This window comes from Chelonia mydas, chromosome 22 (assembly GCF_015237465.2).
Source record: "Chelonia mydas isolate rCheMyd1 chromosome 22, rCheMyd1.pri.v2, whole genome shotgun sequence".
Taxonomy (NCBI): domain Eukaryota; kingdom Metazoa; phylum Chordata; order Testudines; family Cheloniidae; genus Chelonia; species Chelonia mydas.
Window position 1 is genome coordinate 10,234,273 of NC_051262.2, and position 25,768 is coordinate 10,260,040.

Genomic DNA, 25,768 nt, shown 5'->3' on the forward strand with positions numbered 1-25,768 from the left:
GCTGTGAATCTGGGTGTTAGAGGGCACTCAGGACTTGCCAAGTGACACTGTTGGCTTTCAGAGGAGAGGAAGACTCATCTTTCAAAGAGCTGATGGTAGGTTTCCACTGGGATCCTTTGTTAAGCAAGCTGGGCACATTAGTTACTTGTGCAGGGCATGGAGAGCCTCACGCATACACCACATTGGGTGCCACTGGTTCCATCTGAGTTGAATAATTTCATCCCCTTGACTGTCTCCAGAATTGCATTGGGCTGGGTCCTTCCCATTCTCTTCAGTGTTTCCCCAGTGGAGGGGACAGCAGTCTCTGTGTCTGAAATGCCCCCGTTGCTTTCCCCAGGCAGTGCAAGTTATCTCCAGCAGCCCTGCCCCAGGGGGTATTACTGCCCTCTCCGGGCACCTGCACCCATGCCCTGCCCCCCGGGGACCCACGGGAACAGCAGCTTGGCAAAGCAGCCCGAGGAATGCCATGCGTGCCCTGCCGGCTCCTTCAACCACCTCTATGCTCAGACAGGGTGTTTCCCCTGCGGGAGCTCTTCCTCCTCACAGCCAGGTGAGTCACGCCCTGTGCAGGGGAAGCTGGCTTGCTTGCTTAGAGAGTGGTGGTAAAACACCAAACCATTGGCCTCTGTGCTTATTATGAATGGCTTCCTCAACCAGGAACACGACAGCCAACTGGGGCCTTTGTGATGCTCTGTGTTTGCCTCCCCCCCCAACGGCCCCCTGGTCTGTCCTCCAGCTGAGACTGAGTTCACGGCCTTCAAACCTGCCTCCTGCCCCACACAAACTGTGAAAGCTGAGGGGATTTAGTCCCATGGGGTACAAGTGGGAGGGAAGAATAGATAACAGGCTGGGGTCTGCCTTGCGGCATAACTCTAGCATTTCAAGTCACCCCTAGTGGGCTGGGACCGGCGATCCACAGAGCCCTCAGCTGGCCCCATCCTGACCCAGATGGTTCAATGGACAAGTTAAAAGAGGGCTTGTCTATCTGTCACTTCTGAAAACCCCCAACTGGGCCCCTCCTGCCTCTCAGTGCAAACGATCCTGCCACAAGAACTTCTCTGATGATGGAGTTGAGACTGCATAAGACAGCTGAATCAAGCTGTCCCTCCACCCCCCGCCACATAGCTGTATCAGCCTTCCAAGGATAAAGTGACTGCGCACTTGGGCATGTCAACAACATCACAGATATGGCATGAAGCCATGGGGAACAGATGACACGGAAAGAGTTCCCTTTTTGTGGGCACAGTTTGTTCCGCAAAAGATGTTCCCTTCCATTGATTTGAAACCTAATTCCATGGCACTGTTGCTGTTGTCTCCAAAGGGGCTAGCAGCTGTAGCTGCCATGGGCTGAACCGGGCTTTTCAGGAGTCAGATGGCTCTTGTGTCTGCCAAGCAGGGTACGTTTACTATGATGAGAGAGGCAAGAAAAATTCTGACACCAACAGTGACCAAGACTGCCAGCCTCAGGTAAGATTGATGCAGCACAGCCCTTGTGCCCACTGAAACTGAATGGCTCAGGGGATGGGTAATGTAACACATGGGAGGATGGTGCAGTGGTTAGAACACAAACTTGGGACTCAACAGTCTGGGATCAATTCCCTGCTCTCCCAGAAAATCCCTCTGTGACCCTGGACAAGTCTCTCTGTGCCTCACTTTCCACTCTGTGAAATGGGGATAATACTTCTCTCCCTTCCCAGGGTGTTGTGAGGTATTTATGTACTATGGTAACAGAGGCCAGATCTATGAGACTTATGTCTCTGGGGTTGTCATTATGGCACCTTTCAATTAGAGCTGGTCGGAGAACTGTAATGGAATCGTTCTTATTCTTCCTCCCTGTGTTCTGACCAGTGTTTTTTGTAACAGTGTTAACTGGGTAAGAGGTTACCCTCCCAATGCTGGAGTTCGGCTGTTGGATGGGGTGGAGACAGTTCAAATGGTGCCATGGCCGTGGTGTAACTGCTTGACCCTATTTCACATGTGTGTGCTCACGTTGTTGTTGCAGGTGGAGGAGCGCTGTGCTCCTGGGGAAGTCCGTCTGGCATCCACACGCAAATGCATTTCCCCCGAACTATATGACTGCTCTCCCTTCTGTGGTATGCTGGGCGGAGAACTCAGTGCAGAGTTGGGCATGTAAGTCTCACTCCAGCTTCCTATTATGAAAACTCTGGCTAGCTCAGAATATCGGTGATGGCTTATGTAGCCAGTTACTTCACACTCAGTTCATAGTTTGAATCTGCCCCAGATCAGTAGTGGATGAAAGTGATGTGACTCTTGTGTGGGCTGTGTGAAACAAGGTGATGTCCTCAGCCCATTTCCTAACTGTAGAAGAGCCCACATCACAGCTGGCCTCTTTGTAGGAAAGTTCAGTAGTGGGCCCAATTGTTGAATGGATCATGGAGAGTGAACTCCAATCAGTCCCACCCTAGAGGGGGCTGGGGGAGATGGGGGCAGTGTCTCTCCATGGCAGGGCTGAATGGGTATGAAAACTTTCCCTTTGCAGGACTTTTTCTGTGGCTAAATATTGGCCTTGGGTCTCCAGCTCCATTCACTAACACTGACTTCACTCTGCTAAATGAAGAACCATAAATACAAGGCACTCACATTTTCAAAAGTAACTAATAATATGGGTGCCCAACTAGAGACCTCTGAAAGGGCCCTGATCTTCAGGGGGCGAGTGAGCAGCACTTTGAGCTGTCTTAAGTTGCGCTCTGAAAATCATTGGCCACTTTTGAAAATTAAGACCAAAACTGATGATGAATTCAGAGTTCACTCCTCATTCATCCTTTTAATAGAGATGCTTCATTTTTGGTCTAAATCTCTTTCATGGTTTCAGGTAGAGGCTCTTGAATATAGAAGTCAGTCATTATCTGTAGGACATTACCCTGTTCTGTGTGGGTGAACTACTGTACCTCAAAAACTCCTCCAGAGAGTAAAAAAGTAGATTGCATAGAAACGTAGCGGGAGAGCACTGAATCACTATGTGTGTTGCTCTCAGCAAAAAGTCTGGAAGGGATACAAACCTTATGCTTCAGGACTTAAACTAATGTCTATGAGAGACCAGGATGAGACACAGGTCAGAGGGCAGCTTATCCCGTGTCTGCCTGCTGCGGGGTTCCTACACCTTCCTGTGAAGCACCTGGTACTAGCCACTGTCTGAGATACTGCAGTAGATGGACCTTGCATGTGATCAACTCTGGCAATCCCTGTTTTCCATTTTTACAGAACTGACCACCTGACTGTACAGATTATAGAATAATGGAGCTGGTCTGACCATCTGCATCTTGCAGCTGCTTTCCCAGTGACTGTAAGTAACCAAGACCCTTTCTCTCCTTGGCAAGGTGTCGTTGTGAGCAGTACATCTCTGCCGAAGAGCTGTGCGACCGAGAGTGCTTGCTGAACACCCCACAGATCTCTCTGAGCCTTGGCATCCATTCAGAGCTCCTCCTGAGTGTTGAAGAAGGAGAGGACAGAGTGAGTAGAGACAGACTGGGCCCTGCTCCCCAGGTGTTGTGAGGCTGGAGAGAGCTAATAGATTGCAGCCAGGTAAGGGGATTGTGCTGGGTTTGAAGGCAGGGTGTTGGTGTGATGTGGAGGAGCCAGACTGTGCACAGAAAGGAGGGAGTGGCTCCATATTGTTCAGAGGACATGGAATACGGCAAAGGTGAGAGGATGATGAATCCCTATGGAATGGTAGTGACTGAATGTTGGGGGGAAGAATCACTAAGACAGTCATAGGCAGATTAATTAAAGGTAGAGGTGGCGCTGGGACATGGGAGATAGCCTGATTCCAAGATTAATAGTATCACTGGTAATTCTCTGTCCTCTTGAGGCCCTGCTCTGTTTTGCAGGAGGTGACAAACATTCTGGGCCCAGATGAACATGTGCAGAAGAGCCAGCAGGTGCATTTGGTCGTGTTTGGCTCCACTGGGGTATTTGGTTTCATTATTTCCAGCAGAGACATGCTGGATACATTCCTCACAGGTGAGACGTGAAAACTCGGTAAAGATGAAGAGTCAGCAAATAGACTTAAGTTTCCTATGAGCTACATGGGGCAGAGGGAATTTGTTTTCAAATGCTCCACATTACACAAGGGAGTCCTCATTTTACAGGAAATCTTGAATGTGGCCCTGTGTTCAGAGGGACATGAATTGGCTGCACTTTCAAACTCCTCGGGCACCTGGGAGTTAAGTAGTTGATAGTTATGAGCTCACTCCAGCCTTCCAAGAAACTAGTGGAAGATTCTGTATCTTCGCAGATCAATGCACTGACGAGAAAGGGCCTGATGCTCCTCTCCCACCGGCAGATGTTTGATTTCAGTTGGGTCAGTCCTGGTTGACACTGGTCTCAGTGAGAGCAGAGTTGGGCCCCAAGAGTAGGGTGACCAGACAGCAACTGTGAAAAAACAGGACAGGGGGTGAGGGGTAATAGACACCTATATCAGAAAAAGTCCCAAAAAATGGGACTGTCCCTATAAAAATGGGACATCTGGTCACCCTACCCAAGAGCAGAAAGATGGGAGGGAAGTGGCTTTACATTGTCGAGAGGTAGATGCTGTCTTATGCTGCCTCTTTGGCATGTGCTTTCCTGGCAATGCACCCACTCCTGCCCCTTTTTTCTCCACTGCCTGCCCCAGGAGATTTTTGGTTGGATCTGCCATTGCAGAGAGTTTGGCGCAGTGAGCAGACTGTCTCCTACAAGGACACCCATCCCTTACCCTGCATCCCCAACCCTATTGTGTGTTTGAATGTGGGAGATGCCATCCTTTTCCAGCTCACCATCCATCCCCGCAGTGAGTCTTGTCATGTGGATTCATATGCTGTCTACTCGTCTGTCTAATCATCCTATGTGCCTAGACCCACCACGTGTATGCCTGTTTACCAAACTATGGGCTGGTATTGCATGCCTGCATCTCTTCTACATGTCCCCTGCCTTTTTACCTTTAGACACGCCTGACTGCAGGGGACTCCTGGGTTCTATTCGAGGTTCTGCCACTGGCTCACTTTGTGGCCATGGATATGTCACTTAACTATTGTCTTAATTTTCCTGTCTGTACAATGTGGATAAAAGTACCCCCCGACCCCAGATTGTGAGGCTTCGCTAGTGTGTGTGTATAAAGCATTGTGAGACCCTCAATGCTTTGACATGCAAAGTGTTATCATTAAATGGTGTAATACCCCTTGGGTCCCACGCATTGCTCAGTACAGTGCAGCTTGATTGCATCCATCCTAACCAAGTGGCTCAGAATTGCTATCTCTGTGCTGCTCGTTCCCAGATCGCACTTCCAGCCACTACCCCATCTATCAGAAGGATCATCTGTACAACAGCAATCCTGGCTGGGATTTTGGTCATTTCCGAAGGCTGGACCACCTTATTCGGGAGACTCACCTTAACATCTCCAGGTAACTCCTAATGCTAATGTGGAAGGGAACTCAAGACTGAGTGATGTTGTTATGACGAGATATGTTGTACGTTTCCCTTCTTCCTGGAGGAGGGTGGTTCCTTCAGTGAAAGGCTAGGTCTGTGGCAAGGAGCAGCATGTGGAAATCCAGGACTGAGGGTCTGATGCACTGAAGTCCGTGGAAAGACCTCCCATTGACTTCAGTGAGCTTTGCATCAGGCTCTGAATGAGAATGGACATTAAGTCCTCCCAAGAATGGTTCTTCCAGATAAGGCATTTAGCTTTCGGGCTGGAGAAGCTAGTGACTAGATCCTAACACTAAAGGCGGTTGGATCTGCCTGAATTTCCTCCTTCTCTCCTTCAGGTTTGCCCATGTTTTCCTAGATCCTGGGAGATACGTTTTCAGGGATAGCACCATCCAGGAACATATCTTGATCGTGGTTGTGAACGAGGAGAACATGGGCTGTGACCCTGTCAGCGCTTCCTTCCAGCCCTCCTCTCCATACCAGCTGGCCAGGCATGGGGTTCTGAAACATCGGGCACTAAATTTAGCCCCTGACTGGGCAACTATCTCAGGTACAGCAGTCAAGGCAAATTGATACTTTAAACCAAAGGAGCTTGTTGGTGACCTTCCTTGTACCTGTGTGTGGGAAATGAGCTCCCATTTGATATATACCCTTTTAATAGGGTTCTCTTTCCACTAACCAGAGAGAAGGACTTTTATAGGCATCATGCATTGATGGGCCAAACCTATCCCTGGTGTAAACCCCTTGACATTAGTGAGATTGCTCCAAGAGTTAATTTGGCTGTCCCAGTCTACTCATGTACCTCCTGAAGGGTCAGCTGCTGTAATTCATGAGGAGCATCCCCCAGTAGCCTCGCCCTGCAGAGAGACAGACGCAGTGAGCTGAATATCGTTCGTGCATGTGAATGGCAAGCTACATTCTGCAAGCTTCCAGAAAGCCCAAATTGTTAGCTGGAGCAGGCACAACAGGGGTTATTGGCTCCCACTGGGGCAGAAGTTCACTGACAGCCTTTAAGGGGCTGTGTTAGGGATGGAAAGGCACCATGCACTTCATAGCCCTTCAGTGGTAAGCCCCTGCTCCTGCAGGGGATCTTGTTTATATTTTAGGTAACAGGTCCCCATAACTTTCCTCTTGCACCAATGGTAGAGACTTCCTTCTCATTCACTCACCAGTCCATCCCCAGATGCACCAGAGGGACAAGGGTGCTTAAGCCCATCAGGCAACAGCTACAAATGTTTAAACCAGTCTGCCTCTCTGGAAATAGCATCAAGCCCCTGGCCTTTTCCTGTTCTCATCTGTACCTTTCTCTCCTGGAGCCAACCCTCCCAAGGCTTCCTGCTGCCCCTAGCTAGGAATAAGCCTGAGGCAGGAGTGAAAGGGGGGAGATACCAAGAGCAGACACCTTCCCCTCCCACCCACCCCCAGTCCCCATGGGAGGAATGCAGGTAATCAATGGCTACCTTCCCCTCAGCACCAGCATGCCAATTGTTAGTGTTTCCTGATAAAGTGGAAGGAAATAAATTCATTGTAAAAAATTTAGGACGGTCTGATCTCAGGAGCACAGCTCTGGAGGGGGCTCTCAGAGGCCTAGCTCTGTTATCCCTCAACTAGCCAAGAGAGACAGCAGAAATATGCATGAAAGTGCGGCCCGCAAGTGTGAGCACCAGCTTCCATCATCAGCTTCAGCTGTCCGGGCTCTACTCCCCTTCCATCCACACGCATGCCAGGCCTACAGGGATCATTCCGCAGTCCTCCCTACCTGAGTGTGATTAGTGAAGGTGGGGTGGCTAAATGTTCCTCTGGGCTAGGTTGGGGCTAAGGAGAAAGGGAGTGCTTAGCCAAGGGGATGGAGGTTGCTAGATGTCCCTGTTATTGGGTATGGAGAAGGCAGTGCCCCTCTGAAACACGTCAGTGGTGATTGCCACATGCCCCTCTTCTCCCGGGCATAAGAAATGGTGAGTGCCCCTCCTGCTGTGGATGCTGGAGGCATCGGTACCAATGGAGGAAGGCAATGGGATGCTGTTGATTCCATTTGCAGGTGGCCTTTAGGGTTTCCCTTGTTGGATGTGCAAGGCCAGTCCATCACTAGGTGATACCCTTTCCATGATTCCCCAAATTATACACTAGATAAAAAGGTAGCCCAGGCCCCAACCATTCTGCACCGTGGTACCATCCCAGGTACTGTGGCAGCACTCAGCCACTGATGCTGACACATAGCTCCTTCACCCGGCCATCTTGCCTGGTCTTTCTAGCAGTGCTTTTTGTCCTGGGCTTCTTGACGGTTGTGCTGATGACCCTGGCTATCATGCTGAGGCCCCCCATTTCCAACCCCAGTCCTATGAACAACTGGAAGCCACGGTGGAGGAGCCTGGGTGAGCCACACATCCCACCCGAGTACATCCTCATTAAAGACAGGTGAGTCTGTCCGCATGCTGGGACTCCACTAGCTCTGGAGCTTACAAATAGAGGCCTGCAGCATAGAGTGCAAGAGCAATAGAGGAAACAGGCTTCTTACTGCATAGGCCAGGTGGGGTGCTAATCCCTGTTGCCCTTTGGCACTGCACTCCTGTCCAACATCACAATCTGATGGCTCCTCAACTCCACAGAGATGAAACTTCTCTGCTTCCCCACATGGTGGTGGTTTCCCATATTGCACTCCAGAGTCCTCCCATTCTCATCTCCACTGGCATCCCCTGCACGCTGCCATCACCTCACTCTTTTTGCATGAATCCCTTTGCCTGGTTCTCTGCTCCATACCCCTCTTTCTCCAGAATCAACAAGAAAAACGTTAATCTAGCGTCTGAACTGGATTGGTGACACTGCAGCTGCTGCTGCTACTGGGAGCCTCCACTGGCTTGTGAGTGGGTGCATGGAGCGTGTGTGTACTGCTCCACCCATGGATATGCATCACACTCTCTTTTTCTCCCTCTAGCCTTCAGTTCTATGAAGCCCTCGGTCCCCAGGGTTCTGGAAGAGGAGCTGATGGTGGAGAGAAAGGAGTTATCCATGGTCCAGGTAAAGCCCTTTATCAAAGGCCAGACTCTCTCCTTTTGATTTGTTCATACTCATTCCCACCAACTCTGTTTTGTTCTGTTCTCATTTGTGTACCACGCCCATACCATAGTATGCCAGTGCCTCCACACTTGGAAACTCATGCTGAGGCCCATACATTTGTGGTCACACACTCACTCAGGCTGCGATGCACTGACGCTCAGAGACACAAACATCTCATAGGTTCCTCCTTCCATTCAAACATTTTCTCTCTCCCCAGTGCGGGTCAGGAGCCTGCCAGCTGTGTAATGGGTTTAAGAGTCCCCCCGGCCTCATACTGAGGAGGCTAACTGCCCTCGGGTTATCTGAGGTGAGGGAGAGATGCACAACATTAATAAGCAAAGCCAAGCTCCTGGAAAATGAGGGCCCTGTATTCTGTGTTGGCTCTTATGTTCTCTGAGTGCCCAGCAACCTACAGTCTTTCTTCCCCTCCTTCAGTGACAACATCTCAGAGGTGATGGGCTCAAGGTGTGGTTCATGCTAATGCAATAAGTTCAGGGCCCAGCAGGTGGCACCATCTACTGGCTCTGGGAACTGTTGTGCTGTAAAAAACTAAAACTAAGAGCCTAACAGGACACAGTGGGCTGTGAGAAGATTCCATATTCTGTTCAGCAAAGGTCCCTTAAGTTCTGAAAAAACAGCACCTGGTGTCTGTGCTCTCTGCCTGTCTTTTTACTGGCTCCTGTTCTAAGAGAGACAGGATGGCTTTGTCATTTCCACTGCCATGCAGGTCCTTGGATCCATGCATTCATTCTTTCACATCTCCTAAAAAACAATAATAAATATATTTTTAGCATGATTCCAGCTAGGCGCTGCACCAACAGTCAGAACATACTAATATGCAAAAGCTGCTGTGGTATAAACCGCACAACCCCAATGGTAATATCAGAGAATGAATGACATTTAGCACTTAACTGGCACTTTTCAGCCACAGGTCTCAAAGCGCATTACAAAGGCTGGTCTCTTTTTCCTTGTGGGAGAGATCAGCAGAATAAGACACATGCAGGAGATGTGACTTAAGGACACACGGGATGTACAGGGCTGAGTTATGAAACGACTGTAGCTGGCCGTTTATGCATTCCTTCTGCACTCCCTCTGAGACTGGGTTTCTGTTCTCCAAACAAGGAAAGGTCAGTGGCGGTGAATCCAATGAGCTTTGTAAAATAAACGTGCGATTCATCGGAACACCACAGCTCTCCTCTCACATACAAAAGTATCTGACTACATCACCCGTATCCACAGATCCATGAGGGTCTCCCTTTTCATTTCAGAAGACAGATCCACGGAGGGTTCTTAGTTATTAGAACCCTCAAAGCACTTTATCCAGGCACCCTCACGGTGGGCTTTATCTTGCTCTGATCCATTCCCTCCAGGTCTCTAGCATCAGTTCTGACCCTCACAGTCTTGCCATTGTTAGGTAAAGGCCTTCTGTTCTGCAGCCACTTGCAGCTCCAGCCATGTGCAACAGCCTCCCTGTATCTTCTGCCGCATCGACTCTCCTCTCCTTTCCTCCTCCACACCACACTTCTCTCTCCCGCATTACCGTTTATTGCACTCTGTGAAGCATGCTGGGATTGGTATTAAAGACCTGGCCCAAAATGAAATGGTGTATCATGAGATCACAGCCACTTAGAGATTCAGCTGGTGACTCTCAAGGAGAGAAATATCTTCAGGCCTTTCAGTCAGCAATGGGAAATGAGAGGTACTTTGTGTTTCAGGCGAGCAGCCCGCACTGAGGGACCTGGAAGATTTCAGCGTCCGCACCCTATATGATAAACTGGAGGACCAAAACCTTCACCTGGCTTCTCAGATGGCAAAACACAGGATGGATGTGTTGGCCTTTTACAGGGGGATCTGCCAGAGGATCCAGGGGCTGATGGTCAGTATGGAGAGGAGCTTAAGGGAGGGGATCTCAGAACCTTGAAACTTGTAGCATACATAGTTTACGGGGTAGGAATTTACTCAGCATAGCTGCTGTGTCTGAGGAGTCCCAGTAGCAGCAATGGCCAGAGAGACATGCAGCTGGGCAAGAGATTCCATCCTTCTGCGCTCATCTCATTGTGGTTAGCGATGCCTTTGTTACCTCTACATAGGCTAGACTGCAGCAGCATGCTCTACCTGGAGCTACCCTTGAAAGGCTACCGGGTGCAGCATACAGCTGTCCACTCTGTGAGCAGGGCAGACCAGCAGGAACATATCATTCTGCACCGGCTACCAGTCCACTTCTGGGTGAAGATCAGGGAGCTAGTGACTACAGAGCCTGGAAGTGCCCAGAGCCCACCTCTCTCAGGCAAATGCTTCCCCTTCCACTTCCACTTCCATGTAGCTGGAGTCCCTTGGGTGCCAAACGGCATTTCCTGGCTTTCACTTCTGGAATTTGCTCCCAGTGGAAATACCTCTGAGCCTGATCTTGGCTAAATAATAGTGCAGTGTTGGATGAAACTCTTTGCTCCAGCTTTTAGCTACCTGTGGGCTCTGGATCCCTGGTACTTAGCCTATTAGCTAGATTTTCAGTGTCTGTTAGGCCTGGTCTGCGCTGGAAAGTTGTACCAGCAAAACGGATCCATTTTCGGCACAGCCTCATGGTTGTCCACCCTTACTTCTGTCCCCGAACAACAACACCCTCTGCTTTTTCTGGCATTTCTGCTCCCTTTGGGGAGAGACATGAGCCTCCTGCCAGTATAGTTTTGTTAGCACAGTGGCAGTATGGACACACACATAACTATACCGATATAAGCGGTTCTCTGGCTGCAATCCCATAATGCAACATTCCTTTCAGCAGTGACCTGTCAAGTAGCACTTTGGAACTCGGCTGCCCCACATCACGGTGACCAGAAGCGCAGCTCATTTTATATGCCCAGCGTGGTTTCCATAGCCACAAATGTTTCTGGTACCTGCTTCATTTTTGCTGAAAGCTAAGCTCTTTGCTCTGAGTCTCATGCTACTGCCTGGTCCAGGAGAGGGGTGCTGGATTTATTTGCACTGTACAGACAAGAGCATGGGCTGGCAGTTCTAGTTCTGCAAGGGGCTGCACTGCATTTGCTCCCTAAGGGCTCTACAGAGCATTTAGGCACAGCCATGGGGCTTCTGGAATCCTTTCTGGAGCTTGCCAGTGTTCAGGAGATGCACACCCACTGCTGCACCTGTCATGTGGGATACAGAATACTCTTGGAGTCTTATTCTAAGCCAAACAAAGGTCACCTGATACTACAGTGTTCTTATAAATGCACGTGATCTAGGGTCAAATTCTGCCCTGGGATGCCAGCATGGGACCTGCATGTGAAGGTGGCATTTAGCCCGTGGTGTCTGTGTGCTTGGTTGGAGAGGCTGGGAAAGGGAGGAGTGAATTCAAGAGAGGTAAAGCATGATGCTGCTGCTCTCTGTAACTAGGACATGGTGCAAACTCTGGACTCTGATGCGCTGAAAGACCTCACCAAGCAAAGCATCTCTGTGCATAGAACCCAGGGGAGCACCCAGGCAGCCATGGGCATTGGGCAACATGACGAAGTGACCAGCAGAGACTTTCAAGCAATGGGCCACACAGGTGAGAGAACCAGAGTGGAGGGAAGGGAGCAGTAGTGATTGGATGGCAGGTAGTGCACCATGAGCCATCCACAGCATGATTAGGAAAGGCATGGTTCATGTAAATTGTGAGAAGAGACAACTCAATATCCCAGCTTTCCATGTCACTGCAAGTCACAATTCCCATAGGAATTGATGGCAGCTCCTTAGGTGAGTTCCTTTGGGGAAGAGACCTATCAAACAGGATGAAATCAAAAGAGTCCTATAGAAATGTAATCGTATTCTATAGACATTACTGTAAACCTTAAGAAATTCAATAGGGGATTATCAACTTTTTCCATTGGCTTTATTGGACCCAACCTATAGGATTCCATAGCAGAGCTATAATTCTCTATTAAATTCTATGGAATGGCATAAGATATGTTACAATTCTCCATTCAATTCCACAGAGTTCTAATTTTGAGAGACCCTCAGATATTAGCCCTATTACATTCTAATCTGTAGGACTCTTCCAAAAGGGCTGGAGATGAGATGCGCTGGTTGCACAGTGTTACAGATAGGTATTAAGAACATAAGAATGGCCATACTGGGTCAGACCAAAGGTCCATCTAGCCCAGTATCCTGTCTTCCGACACTGGCCAGTGCCAGGCGCTTCAGGGAATGAACAAAACAGGGCAATTAGCGAGTGATCCATCCCCAATCGTCCAGTCCCAGCTTCTGGCAGTCAGAGGCTTTGGGATACCCAGACCACGGGGTTGTGTCTCTGACTGTCTTAGTTAAAAGCCATTGATGGACCTATTCTCTATTAACCTATTGCCATCAGCAGCGGTCTGGATTCATAAAGCTCAAGTCAAGCCTGGAACTAGGCTGTCTCCTGAGCTCCCTTTCAAATGAGATGTAAAACTGAGGCTCTACTAAGGTTGTTAGTCCAAACCTCAGTGCCCCAGTCAGATCCCAGCTCCGTTAACTCCACTGAGCTTCTGTACATTCTCCCAGTAGTGTAAGTACAGCATTTTTAGCTTCCTGTCCTAAACTACCATGCACTTATAAACCGCGGCCACATTGGCTGCACGTCAGTAGTGGATAAATGAGACTTGTGTATAGGTTTTAAAGCACTTGGGAATGAGTGAGGCTTGATAAATGTGTGGAACCATCCTTGATTATTGCTGTTGCTGAATTCATTAGGTGCTGAGTGGCGGGAGGCAACCGAGTTAATGAAAGCTCTGAAAATCCTGCTTGGTAAAGTCCATTGTGGGAAGACGATTGTGAAGCAAGAGCCAGCACAGCATGTACAGGGACAGGATGGGACAGCAGAATCCAGCCTGGCCAGTCAAAGGAAAGCAGGAGCAGAGCGAGGGCAGGTGAAGAACAGCTGACCCAAAATGAACCTCTGTATTATTCCCAATGACTCGTGTCTCTGTCTATGACACTTGGCCCTTGTTTGTCCTACAGGATCCTGGCGGGCTCCAGCAGCATGGACGCTCCAATACGAAAGGCCCCTTTGTCACTTGCGAAGAACTAGGTAAGAGCCATGGGTTCAGCTGTGGACACGGTAACAATTCAGGGGGTGCTGTAAGAGGTTGCTTTGGTACTTGGTTAAAATAATCACCAGAGTGTCTGGGTAGCAACACTTTTTTTCTTTTTTTAATTTTCTTTGGACATTTTATAATTACTATTTACAGGGAGGTCTTTTTATGGTGGTGGTAAGGTGAAGGAGCATTTCCCAGTAAGCTCCCATTACACACCAGTCCAAGACAGGCCCTACAGCAAACGGACCCTCGCCCGCAGTGCATAGAACAATACTGTGGTGGGGGAAAATCCACAACAGTCCTAGCCATTTTGCAGCCATGTACTCAGCAACCACCTCCTGTGAAAGATTTTGGGTGCCGCTCCATTGATCAGCCACTAGGTGGATGCTGTCTGGTGAACCGGACACCACAGTTGCCAACTTTCACGCAATAAATAAGCACCCCGACTTTCACAATAAGCCAAAAATCAAGCTAATCCCATTTCAAAACAAGGCCAAAACAAGCCAACCCCTAAGAACCCCCACACTCTATGTGACTAGATCCCCCCGGTGTGCAGTCTGGGACTGTGGTGGGCCTGCAGTGCACTCCTGACTCCCCCACTCGCCTCTGCTTGCCGGGAGCCAATCAAAAAAAAAAAAAAGAAGAAGAAGAAGAAGAAGAAGCAACAACAAGCTACAACAAGCAACAAGCTAAAAAGTAGCCAACAAGCAACTCACAAGCCAATTAAGCCAAAAACAAGACCAATTTCTGCTGTTTTTTTTTCCGGTTTGGCATATCCGCTGGACACCATCTAGATGGAGGAGCATCAGCTCCATGATTCTCTTACCACCTGGGGCTCAGGAGAAGTATTCTCTCTAGGCACTACAGTTCTTGCGTGTGGCAATGTGTTATGCAGTAACTGCCCACCTGCCCAGCCATCTGCATGAAGCCACCTCCTTTCTCCTGGCCTGGAGGTGCTTCTCTAGCTGACATGCCATGTCTGTGTTTCCCAGGGCTAGGTCCTCAGACTGGTAGGGCCACACTGGCCTGTCTGACTGAGCTTGAGGTGGAGAGTCTAATGGCAACTTCCCCCCTCACCAGGACCCTGCGTGAGATCAGGCAGGCTTTGGAGAAGCAGCAGCAGTGTCCTATTGTTTCTGCTGCAGGTAATGAAGCAAAATTCCTCTTGAGTGTCCTGCAGCCTGTGCCCCTTGAGGTGCAGAATGCAAACATACATGATTGATGTCGGGGGGAGGAATCATTAATTACCAAGTCCACTCTACATCTGTGCCCAGATGAGTGACTTTTACGTAGTCTTATACATAAAATATCTCTGCAGTTCATTAACTAGTTTAACATGAGTCAGAGCTGGTGGATTGACCTCCTTGGAGAATGAAGTCCTCTGTTGATCCACAGATTCAGCATAGGTATGAGAAGGGCAAGCTTCCCTGGCAGTGTGCCTCAATCCTGGCCAGGAAAGATGTGAGGGAAAGTCAGCCTCTGGGGCCCATTCACGACTAGGTCTCTATGCTGAAAATGACAGTAAGAGTGACAGTGCTTAGGTGAGACTGAGGATACCTCTCCTCTGGGGACTGGACATGTCTGAGGCAAGCTGCCAAACCTGAAGATACAGGGAGCCTTCAATCATGGCTAGATGGGTGGGAATGGGAAGTATCACCATGTGACAGTTTGTATATGGAGACCACAAAAGCGTGGCTTGGCAGCGGATACTGGGCTCGCTTGCCCCAGCCTGCTTTAAAGAACCCAACAGTTTATAATGGCATAATTCTCTGTGCAGGGTGCCATTACACCTACACTCTGTGCATCCCCAGAAAGTATCTCTCTGGAAGCCTGTGATAATGGGAAGGAAATAGCTTGCAGAATTGTAGCTTATTGTGGAGAATTTCACAGAAGAAGGAGGAGAGCTGTGGATAGTGGAGGGATGGTGCTAGTTTACAGGTGGAGGACATCCCCAGGGAGCAGGAAATGGTATTGGTTGACAGAGGGAAGAAGACCGCTCCAGGGAGCAGGGAATGATGCTAGATTGCTTACCTGAATTCCTGTGTCTTTTCTTTTCCAGAGGCATATTTGAGTGACAGTTCTCCAAGGTCCACCAGGAATTCATTGATCACCACAGATCTGGCCAGCTTGTCCCCTCGCCAGTTTGTTGTTTACCGCTTTGGCTGCACTGTGATTCGCCTGCTAAGCCGGGCCTGCTCCCACCCAGCTGTGGTACTCATGTTGGCTCAGACAGTCCCAGACCAAAGCCCGGAAAGGGTCCAAGAGGCTCTCCAAAGCCCTGGAGATTCCTACTATGATGCTACCAACAGGTTCCTGTATATATGTTCAGCACGTCTGGAGAATGCCGGGGAATTTATAGCCATCCTGTTGAATGCCATGGCATGGATCAAAGCAGGTATGAGTGCCAGCAATCAATGGGAGCAGGGTGTCCGCTATTTATACTCTATCTGTGACTCAGCAGGTGAGGAACAGGTTCTTTTATAGGCATGTCTTCATAGCCCCAATAATTTCTTTGTTGCTTGGTAAGAGTTTGCTGTCTGGGAAAAGTTTGGTTTTCTTTGCTCCTGGACACAGCTCTATCTAGAATCCTGCAGTGCTGCTCTACGTGACATCACTTGTGTTGTTTCCTTTCTCCAGATCCTTCGGGCCCTTTCTGGCCTGGATACTGAGGCCCAAAACTAGGAACAGAGGAGTAACTTCAAAGGCCCTGGGCACTCTCCAGCAGTAGGATCACAGCCCAGTACAAGGGAGGCTTTCATTGAGTGTTTGAATCCTTTGAGAGCCAGGTCTCCAGCTGTTAAAATTATAATTATAATTTGTATTAACATGGTGCCCAGTCATGGACCAGAACCCCATTGTGCTAGGTGCTGCACAAATTCAACATGATAGTCCCTGCCCCAAAGACCCTACAGTCTAAATAAATCTTGGAGTCAATGGAGCTATGCTGATTTTCACCAGCTGAGGATTTAGCCTTGATTTCACTCTTATTTTCTATCCCTTTGCAAGCTTCAGAGCTGATGAGTGAACAGGTCTGTTCTTTAAAGGTGTTTGCACAATTTTTTCCATAGCTCCAACGCCTGACTATCATTACATCACTGCAGAAAGCAGCTAGTGGTGTTTGTGCGTCACAGTGGATCATTGGCAAGAGAAAGAGAGCATGCATCTACCCTGTAATTTACTATGCAAATCACACAACAAGGAAATGTCTGCCCATCACATGCAGAGCTTTGGAATTCAGTGATGCTTCAGAGCCACTTTCTATAACTTCAGCTAATGAGTTTTAGAGGTCTCTATGCTGCTTTTGAGCTACTGATCTGAAACCAATGGAGCTGAATCCCAAAGCTCCTAGATCATCCCCAATCTCAAGATTCCCCCCTCTGGTCACTGAACTTAATTATGCTTTTGTTTATATCTATATATATGTAGAAAATAGGTCTAGGTGTATGCTAGATGGGTTGTACATGTCCAAGGATAGTGAAAGTAGTATACATTTGCTAGCTGGGTTGGCAGGCTGCTGAGTATCCAGGTTGATTCCTTTAATTAACTTTAGGATAGCATCATCATCAATCCAAGTTAGACATTCCCCATAAAGAAACATGGCTGTTGGTTTTTTCCATATACCGGCGGCCAGAGGGGTTGTCTCAGGACTCTGAGTATCAGGTTTGAAATGTCTGGAACTATAGGTTCAAATACCATTAAGTTCAGCTCAGCCCTTCATCCTTCTGACCAACATGGAGTTTGCCTTAAAAGTCAAGGTCCCATCTTCCTGATGTGGACATCAAGGACTTGCTTCTCTTTTGTGAGAATAGAAGCAAGCCCTAAAGATCTCATGGCACTTTTTGTAAGGATAGGGGTTTGTCCCAATGTCCTTGGTGAACATTGTTCTCCCACAACTACAGCTTGTCTTTGGTTTGTTGGTTACCCCCTTGCATCACTGGAAGGCGGCTACACATATAGGGCCAGATTTTCAGCGGTGATGGGCGCCTACCACCACAACTGCAGTCCTCAGCATCCCTGAAAATCAGACCTATAGAGTGTAGGACATACTTTGAGTTCCATTGGAACACAATGTATTACACACGTACAATGTTACTGTGGCATTCTGAACATTATACTGTCAGATTGACCAACTTCATCCTTGCCATTACAATGTGTAATTCTGTTTTTGCAATGAGGCGTGGATTTTTGTTTATTTCTCTCTCTCTCTCTTTCTTTGTTTAATCTCTTGCTAATTAGCATTAGTAAAGGAGAAGGAAGTTATTGTTTCTAGTTGTAGCTGTCCTGTGGTTCCACCAGCCACAGTCCCTTTGACACTATCAGCCTGTCTACTGTGGGGATGTGTTCTACAGATTCTTACTGATTTTAAACCTGGTTCACATAAACTAGTTGTAAAACCCAACTGCAGTGTTTGGGGAAACTTCCTCAGTGTGTATGGAGACCCTGTGTCTCTCACTGTCATCCTCCATTCTTTCTAAAACTGTTTCTGCGGGACAGATGCTTTGGTTACTTTTGCCTTTGCTGCTATTTTGTCTGCTACCATGTGCACTCAGTGGAGAGGCTATTTAATGGCTAACGAGGTTACACGATTGGATTAAAAGGACTCTGATTGCTAAAGGTGAGTGGTGTGAACGGGGTCTGACTCTGTCTACTTTTGTCTTTCTCCAGGATCGACAGCAGCTGCCAGTGCTCATTCTTGCTTTCAGATAGAACTCAACAGAGGCATCACAGCTCTAGCCAATGCCTTTTTCCAGTGTTCCTGGGGAGCAGTAGAGAAGGTAGTTGAGATTATGTGACTTCCATTAGTGGCAGTGAAAATCACACATGCAGATCAAGGGGACAGTGGATTAGAGCAGTGTGAAATGTGCTCCAATACACCCAAAATTTGCCTGGTTTAGCTGGGTTTGTTGCAAATTCAAATTTCATGCAAGGTTTGTTGATGCATTAAGGAACCTCCTGAGCATACCTGGGGCTGAGTGATGGTTTTGATGTGAATTCATTACACTTTAGTGGGTTTACATGGTATCAGCACCAAGCTCGGAGGTGCTGCTGAGTTTCACTTTTAACAACCCAAAAGTGAAACATGGGAAGCATGAACCTCAAACTTCAGGGGGAGTCTATACTCTGCTCTCATTCCACATCCAAAGTGCCCTTTGATCTCAGGGATGAATAGTGATCCACAGTACAGAGCAGTGAATAGAAATTTACCCTTAGTCTACAAAGCTTAAAGAATGCCTTCTTCAGATGAGTGGCCTTCTACTGTCCCTAGTATTTGCTTTGTATGTGGAGTAGAACCAGACACACAATAAAACCTCAGGTCTGAAGTCTCCTAAACCATGGGGATTGTTCAAATTCTAGATCTGGATCTGAACTTAGTGGTGTATGTCCATCACTAGTTTAGATAAAGAACCTCTGAATGGCAATAATTCTGCAATGAGAGGCAGCAATCCTCATCAGGTTAGTTAGTTAATTTCCCTGCAGGACTTTTGCAGTATACAGTGTGATCACAGAAGAAACGTTGCTCTTTTGATTGACCCTCTGGTGTTTACACTGTTGTTTCCTTACTCTGGGTGCTCATTTTAGGATCCTGCAGAAGACAAACCATCCACATGCTTTGACTCCCAGACAATATTTGAAGAACTTCTGAGCATCCGAATGTCACCAGATCCCCAATTCCTTGAGAAAGTCCAACATGAGAGGTACTGGAGATCAACACACAGTTAAAAACAATTATGAGCCATATCAACTGGGAGGAAGAATTGAATCAGAAAAATGTGGATGATAATCGGGAGCTGTTTAAGAACACTTTACTAGATGGCGCAAAAGACACAATTCCACAGTCAAGGAAAATGGCTTTTTTGGTTAAAAAAACAACCTAATTTAGAGGGGAAGTAAAGGCAGCTAGCTAGAGAGAGAGAGAGATAATTGACAAAAGGGAAAACTCATAGTAGTGAACATAAATCAGAAGTTAGGAATTGTGGAAACAAATTTTAAGGGAAGGGACACAAGGAGAAATCTATGGCCAGCAGAGTTAAGGACAATAAGAAGAGGTTTGGGTGGGGTTTTTTTAAGTATATGAGGAACAAAAAGAACCCTGTCAGTGGAATTGGTCCGTTAGCAGATGGAAATACTACAATTATCAATAATAATGCGGAAAAGGCAGAATTGTTCAATAAATATTTCTGTTCTGTATTTGGGAAAGGACAGTTGAAGTAGTCTCATCGTATGATGATAACACTCTTTCCATTCCACTAGTATCTCAGGATGATGTTAAACAAGAGATACCGTATATATTCGTTCATAAGCCGAATATTTTTGGTAAAAAAGTGATGCACCAAAGAGCGGGGGTCAGCTTATAAACGAGTCTACACCAAAATTTGATGATTTTAAACTCTACGAAATCATTGAATTGAATATCTAATACATTGTCATTTTTTTTACATGGAGCGTCTGCAGGCATGGAGGCCCTCAGTTCCCTGTGGCCGCAGTTCGCCGTTCCCAGCCAATGGGAGCTGCGGGAAGTGGCTGAGGGGCTCCATGCCTGCAGACGCTCCAGGTAAACAAAACATCCCAACCCTCCAGCGGCTTACCCTGACAGGCCGGGAGCCAAAGTTTGCTGACCCACTTATTTATGTCAATACTGCAGCCTTTTAAAGTTGCAAAGGCTTTGTTTAGTGGACTAGATTGGTTTGAACGGAATACTAAAAGAGCAGTGCTGCAGATCTGCATGACATTTGACCCATGCATTTCACAAAATGCTCTGCCTTACAAGCCAATCAGAAAAATAGAATGAACGATAGTACTATAGCACTGGTGTCAGTCCTGGTGTGTAATTTGATCTCTTCATGCATTTCTACCAATGGACCTCATAAGCCTCAAGCCAATGTGAAAATATATAGAGATAGAATCTCTAATAAAACTGAAATAGCCTGTTATCGCCACAGACATGCCAATCTACAGGGCTGCTTTGAAATAAACAAAGAACAATAATAATTTGACAGTGATAAAGCAGGTGATATTCATCTGTAAAGTCCTAAAAAATCTGTAACTACAATAATAATCATCTATTTTCATACTAGTATTTAAAATGAACAACAGTGAAATCAAAAGAAAAAGGTCTGCTTATCACGCAGCGTTCAAACTTAAAGTTGTTGAATATGCAGAAGCAAACAGTAATTGCACTGTTGCTCGTGAATTCTGTATCAATGAGAAGCAAGTAAGAGATTGGCGAAAAAATAAAACAACACTAAAAGACATGCCAAGAAGCAAGAAAAAATGTCCAAAGAGGTGCGCTTCATTTCCTGAGCTGGAGAAAGACCTACATAATTGGGTTGTTGAATGTCGACAAAATGGGTACATTGGCACTAGAACTGGAATTGGTCTGTGTGCTCTGCAAATGTCGAAAGATGACAAATACAAGTCAGTAAAGCCATCAATGTTTGTCGCATCAGCGGGTTGGTGTACTCGCTTCATGAACCGTCATGGTCTCTTGGCTTCGTCAGCGAACAAAGATAGCGCAAAAGCTGCTGAGAGATCTGGAAGAAAAAATCGAATCTTTCCAAAGGTTTATTATAAAATATCAAAAGGAATATGCATTTGAACTGTCACAAATAGGAAATATGGACGAAACACCGATGACATTCGATCTCCCAAGCAACAGAATGGTAACCGGTGTTGGTGAAAAAACAGTTTTAATTAAAACCACTGGCCATGAAAAAATCCATTGTACGGTGGTTTTATGATGTTGGGCAAATTGATCAAAGCTCCCTCCTGTTGTTGTTGTTTTTAAAAGAAAAACCTTGCCTAAAAACATGAAATTTCCTGCTGGTGTCATCGTATGTGCACACGAAAAGGGATGGATGAATGAAAGTGGGACTATTGAATGTCTGAAAAAAGTGTGGAATAAGAGACCAGGAGCACTTTTCAAGAAACCTGCTATGCTTGTCTGGGACATGTTCAGGGCACACAAGATGGATGAGGTGAAAAATGTGGCCAAAAATATGAAAACTACTTTGGCTGTAATACCTGGAAGCTTAACTTCAGTTCTACAACGTCTTGATTTTTTTTTGCTTGATGTCTGCCTGAACAAACCCTTTAAAGACAGGCTACGCAAAATGTGGTCTGAATGGATGTGCTCAGGCATGGCAAAGTTGACGAAAGGCAGGAATCTTATGAAGCCAGAAATCAATCTGGTCGCCCAGTGGATCAAGGACGTGTGGTGTCCATTCCCTCGGAAATGATAGAAAAATCATTTAGGAAATGCTGTATCAGCAATGCACTCGACGGGTCAGAAGATGGTGCCATATTTGATGATGACACAACAGAGGCTGATGATGAGAAGGAATCTGAGTCTGAAGTCTACAATGACAATGCAGGTGCAGCTGTGACTGAAGCAGAGTTTAATGAACTGTTTGGTGAATCAGAGACTGATTCAGACTTTGAAGAATTTTAAGACTTTTTAAAATCTCATATTGTTCTAAGTTACTTGTTTTAAATATCCATTTACTGATTTTAAATATTGACTGTAATTTTGAAGGTGAATACATATTTGTTCAGTTATTATTTTAACAACAACAGGTTTTTCATTAGATTGCATTAAAATAATTCTAGCAAAACTTTTGAGTGTTTCCTGTGACACCAGCTTTTAAAATATAGCAGGGGTTGGCAAACTTTGGCTCCTGGCCCATCAGGGTAAGCCGCTGGCGGGTCAGGACGTTTTGTTTAGCTGGAGCGTTCACAGGTACGGAGCCCCTCAGCTCCCAGTGGCCGCGGTTTGCCGTTCCCAGCCAATGGGAGCTATGGGAAGTGGTGGCTGGGAACAGCAAACCGCGGCCACTGGGAGCTGAGAGGCTCCGTACCTGTGAACACTCCAGGTAAACAAAACGTCCTGACCCGCCAGCAGCTTATCCTGATGGGCCAGGAGCCAAAGTTTGCCAACCCCTGAAATATAGGGTTGGCTTATGAAAGGGTCATACAGTTTTTACTATTTTTTCCTATCCATCTTGGGGGGGTTGGCTTATAAACAAATGGGCTAATGAACGAGTAAATACAGTACTAAAGGTAGACATGTTTAAATCAGTCAGTCAAGATAAGTTGCATTCAAGAATTTTAAAAGAGCTGACAGCTGACAACATTAATGTCGATTTTCAATAAGTCTTGGGACACTGGGAAAGTTCCAGAAACTGTAAGAAAGCTAACATTGTGCCACTATTTAAAAAGGGTAAATGAGATGGCCCGGATAATTATAGGCCTGACAGTCTGACATCAATCCCAGGCAAGATAATGGGGTGGCTGATAGGAGATTCAATTAATAAAGAATTAATGAAGGGTAATATAATTAATGCCAACCAACATAGATTTATGGAAAATAGATCCTGTCAAGCTAACTTGATATCTTTTTTGATGAGATTACAAGTTTGGTTGATAAAGGTAATAGTGTTGATGCAATATACTTAGACTGCTGAAAGGCATTGAACTTGGTACCACATGACAGTTTGATTTTAAAAAAACTAGAACAATATAAAATTAATATGGCCCACATCAAATGGATTAAGCTAGCTAACTGATAGGTCTCAAAGTATAATTTTCAATGGGGAATAATCATGGAGCAGATGTGTTTCTAATGGGGTCCCACAGGGACCTGTTCTTGTCCCTACTCTATTTAATATTTTTAATGACCTGGAAGAAAAGAAAAAAATATCCCTGATAAAGTTTGTAGATGACACAAAACTGGGGCAGTGGTAAATAGTGCAGAACACAGATCATTGATACAGAGCAATCTGGATCACCTGGTAAACTGGATGCAAGTAAACTATATGAATTTTAACACAGCTAAACGTAAATGTCTACCTCTAGGAATACAGAACATAGACCATACCTACAAGACGGGGGACTCTATGCTGGGAAGCAGTGACTCTGAAAAAGATTTGGGGGGTCGTGGTGGATAATTAGCTGAACATAAGATCCCGGTGCAATACTGTGGCCACAAGGACTAATGTGATCCTTGGAGTCGTAAACAGGGGAATCTCAATTAGGAGCAGAGAAATTATTTTACCTCTGCTTTTGGCATTGGTGCAACAACTGCTGGAATAGTGTGTCCTGTTGTGGTGTCCACAATTCAAGAAGGAAGTTGATAAATTGGAGCGGGTTCAGAGAAGAGCCACAAGAATGATTAAAGGATTAGAAAGTCTGCCTTATAGGGATAGAATCAAGGAGCTCACTCGACTTAGCTTAGCAAAGCGAAGGTTAAAGGGTGGCACTGCTCACTTGATCACAGCCTATAAGTACCTACATAGGGAATAAATATTTCATAATGGACTCTTTGATCTAGCAGAGCAAGGTATAACAGAATCCAACGGCTGGAAGTTGAAGCTAGACAAATTCAGATTGGAAATAAGCCGTACATTTTTAACAGTGAGAGTAATTAACCATTGGAACAATTTACCCAGGATCCTTGTGGATTCTCTGTCACTGACAATTTTTACATCAAGACAGTGTGTTTCTCTAAAAAATCTGTTCTAGGAATTATTTTGAGGAAGTTCTTTGGCCTGTATTATATCGGAGGTCAGACTAGACGATCACAGTGATCTCTTCTGCCCTTGAATCTGTGAATCTATTAATTGCTCCATGTGGAATTACAGCGCAAAAGTGCTGTACATTCCTATATTGAGTTTTGCCTAATTAGATAATTGGTATATATCTCGCCTACTCTTGTGTTAGTCTACTTTGCTTCTGCTTTCAAAGTTGCATTTGGATACAGATCAAAGCCATGGGTGCAGCTGTTGCCACTGATATTGCATCCGAGTTGAGTTTCTGACTATGAGCCCTGGAAAGGATCCCAGAGAATGCTTTACGTGCAGTGAGAGAGGTGTGGTCTACTGGTCTGTGCACTCTAGGGTTCTAATAGTCAAGCAAGTGACTCACCCTCCCCCGTCTTAGCCTCAGTTTCCCCATTTGCAAAAAATGGAACTAATATGACCTACTTATTTCACATCAGGGGCTATGAGGTGTACTTAATTAATATTTGTAAAGTACTTTATTAAAATTATTGCTATATAAATGTAAAGTTGTAATGAGGATGAGAGATGTCGCAGTTCCTTCTCCTTCAATCTCCCAGGAAGAGTTCTATGAGCCAAATAACACTGCAGGCTTTCTGCAATGATTTATTAAAAGAGCTACCAGTGAAAATGGGCAGCGTAGCTTGAGGGTGATGTGACAGCTATCTACAGGTACATGAAGGGTCTAATACCAAGGCGGGAGGAAGATTGCGATAGGATGGACCATTGAAGGAATAACAAGATGAGACTGAGCTAAGGAATATTTAAGCTAAATAGCAGGGGGAAATTCCCAGCGATTAGCATTATTAGACTGTCTTCTCCACACACACAAAAATGGTGGGAGTCTCATTGCTTGCTTTTGGTTCCACCCCTTATGCTACATGAATGTTCTCTATAGGACAAATTTCACAGTGTACTTATGCTGCATGGACCTGCAACAGGTGCCCAAAATATGTCAAACCCACCCAGAGTCAAGGGAGAGTTGGAATGTGCTGGATATTGAGTAGCTTTGTTAGTTGTAATAGCTTTTTCTGGAGAAAGGAAACTATGAAGTAGTCAGATTTTGCTCTACTGAAGCTATGTGGGCCCTAGGTAAAGGGGTGGGATTCAGAGCCCAAGCCACAGCTTCAAAGCACTGTCTACACAGCTGTTTTTACAGCACTAGCACAAGACCTGCTAGTTCAAATCTCTAGACCTGGGCTGTGTAGACATACCCTATCAGACTTGCTTCCAGGCTTGCGATGAGTTTGCAAGTGAATCCGTTCACTCTCTCATCCTCTTTCCCCAACTCCCTTCCCGTCTATTGCAGGTGAAGAAGGAATTAAAATGGAGACTCTGGAGGGTGATCAGAGGAGTCATACTGGAAGTACATGTTGTGTTTTCTGTTTCTAGGTTGCAACATTACCGATGTTTTCAGCTTCAGGCGGAGATTCAAGATATGATGCAAAGTTCAGGGAGAAAAGGAGCAATGAAGTGGAGTGGTGAGAGCAATAAGAGAAATGCAGATTCCTCTGGCATTGAGGTCAGTTGCTCATAGGCTGTGGGCCTGTATCATAGGGCGACCCCACGTGGCATGCTCTCCTGCCGCCATGGCATGACAGGCCCACCCATCTTACTTTCCATCCTTCAGAGTCCCCAGAAATAGTCCAAAGTGTCCTTGAGTACAAATGGCCCTTGTGGGGATAATTT

At 46.3% G+C, this 25,768-nt stretch overlaps 1 protein-coding gene across 1 annotated transcript in view; it reads left to right on the forward strand.

The window, feature by feature from the left end:
• Window positions 1-25,768, forward strand: part of LOC122463514 — a 53,887-nt gene that overhangs the window by 22,027 nt on the left and 6,092 nt on the right. Inside the window, exons 23-41 of the mRNA XM_043533853.1 lie at window positions 338-550; window positions 1,322-1,467; window positions 2,003-2,130; window positions 3,339-3,471; window positions 3,849-3,981; window positions 4,634-4,789; window positions 5,273-5,399; window positions 5,763-5,974; window positions 7,677-7,839; window positions 8,357-8,439; window positions 10,194-10,354; window positions 11,866-12,019; window positions 13,183-13,358; window positions 13,450-13,519; window positions 14,519-14,671; window positions 15,586-15,921; window positions 18,192-18,301; window positions 19,107-19,222; window positions 25,472-25,601. Coding sequence (XP_043389788.1) covers window positions 338-550; window positions 1,322-1,467; window positions 2,003-2,130; window positions 3,339-3,471; window positions 3,849-3,981; window positions 4,634-4,789; window positions 5,273-5,399; window positions 5,763-5,974; window positions 7,677-7,839; window positions 8,357-8,439; window positions 10,194-10,354; window positions 11,866-12,019; window positions 13,183-13,358; window positions 13,450-13,519; window positions 14,519-14,671; window positions 15,586-15,921; window positions 18,192-18,301; window positions 19,107-19,222; window positions 25,472-25,601 — 2,900 coding nt within the window. The remainder of the gene's footprint in view (window positions 1-337; window positions 551-1,321; window positions 1,468-2,002; window positions 2,131-3,338; window positions 3,472-3,848; window positions 3,982-4,633; window positions 4,790-5,272; window positions 5,400-5,762; window positions 5,975-7,676; window positions 7,840-8,356; window positions 8,440-10,193; window positions 10,355-11,865; window positions 12,020-13,182; window positions 13,359-13,449; window positions 13,520-14,518; window positions 14,672-15,585; window positions 15,922-18,191; window positions 18,302-19,106; window positions 19,223-25,471; window positions 25,602-25,768) is intronic.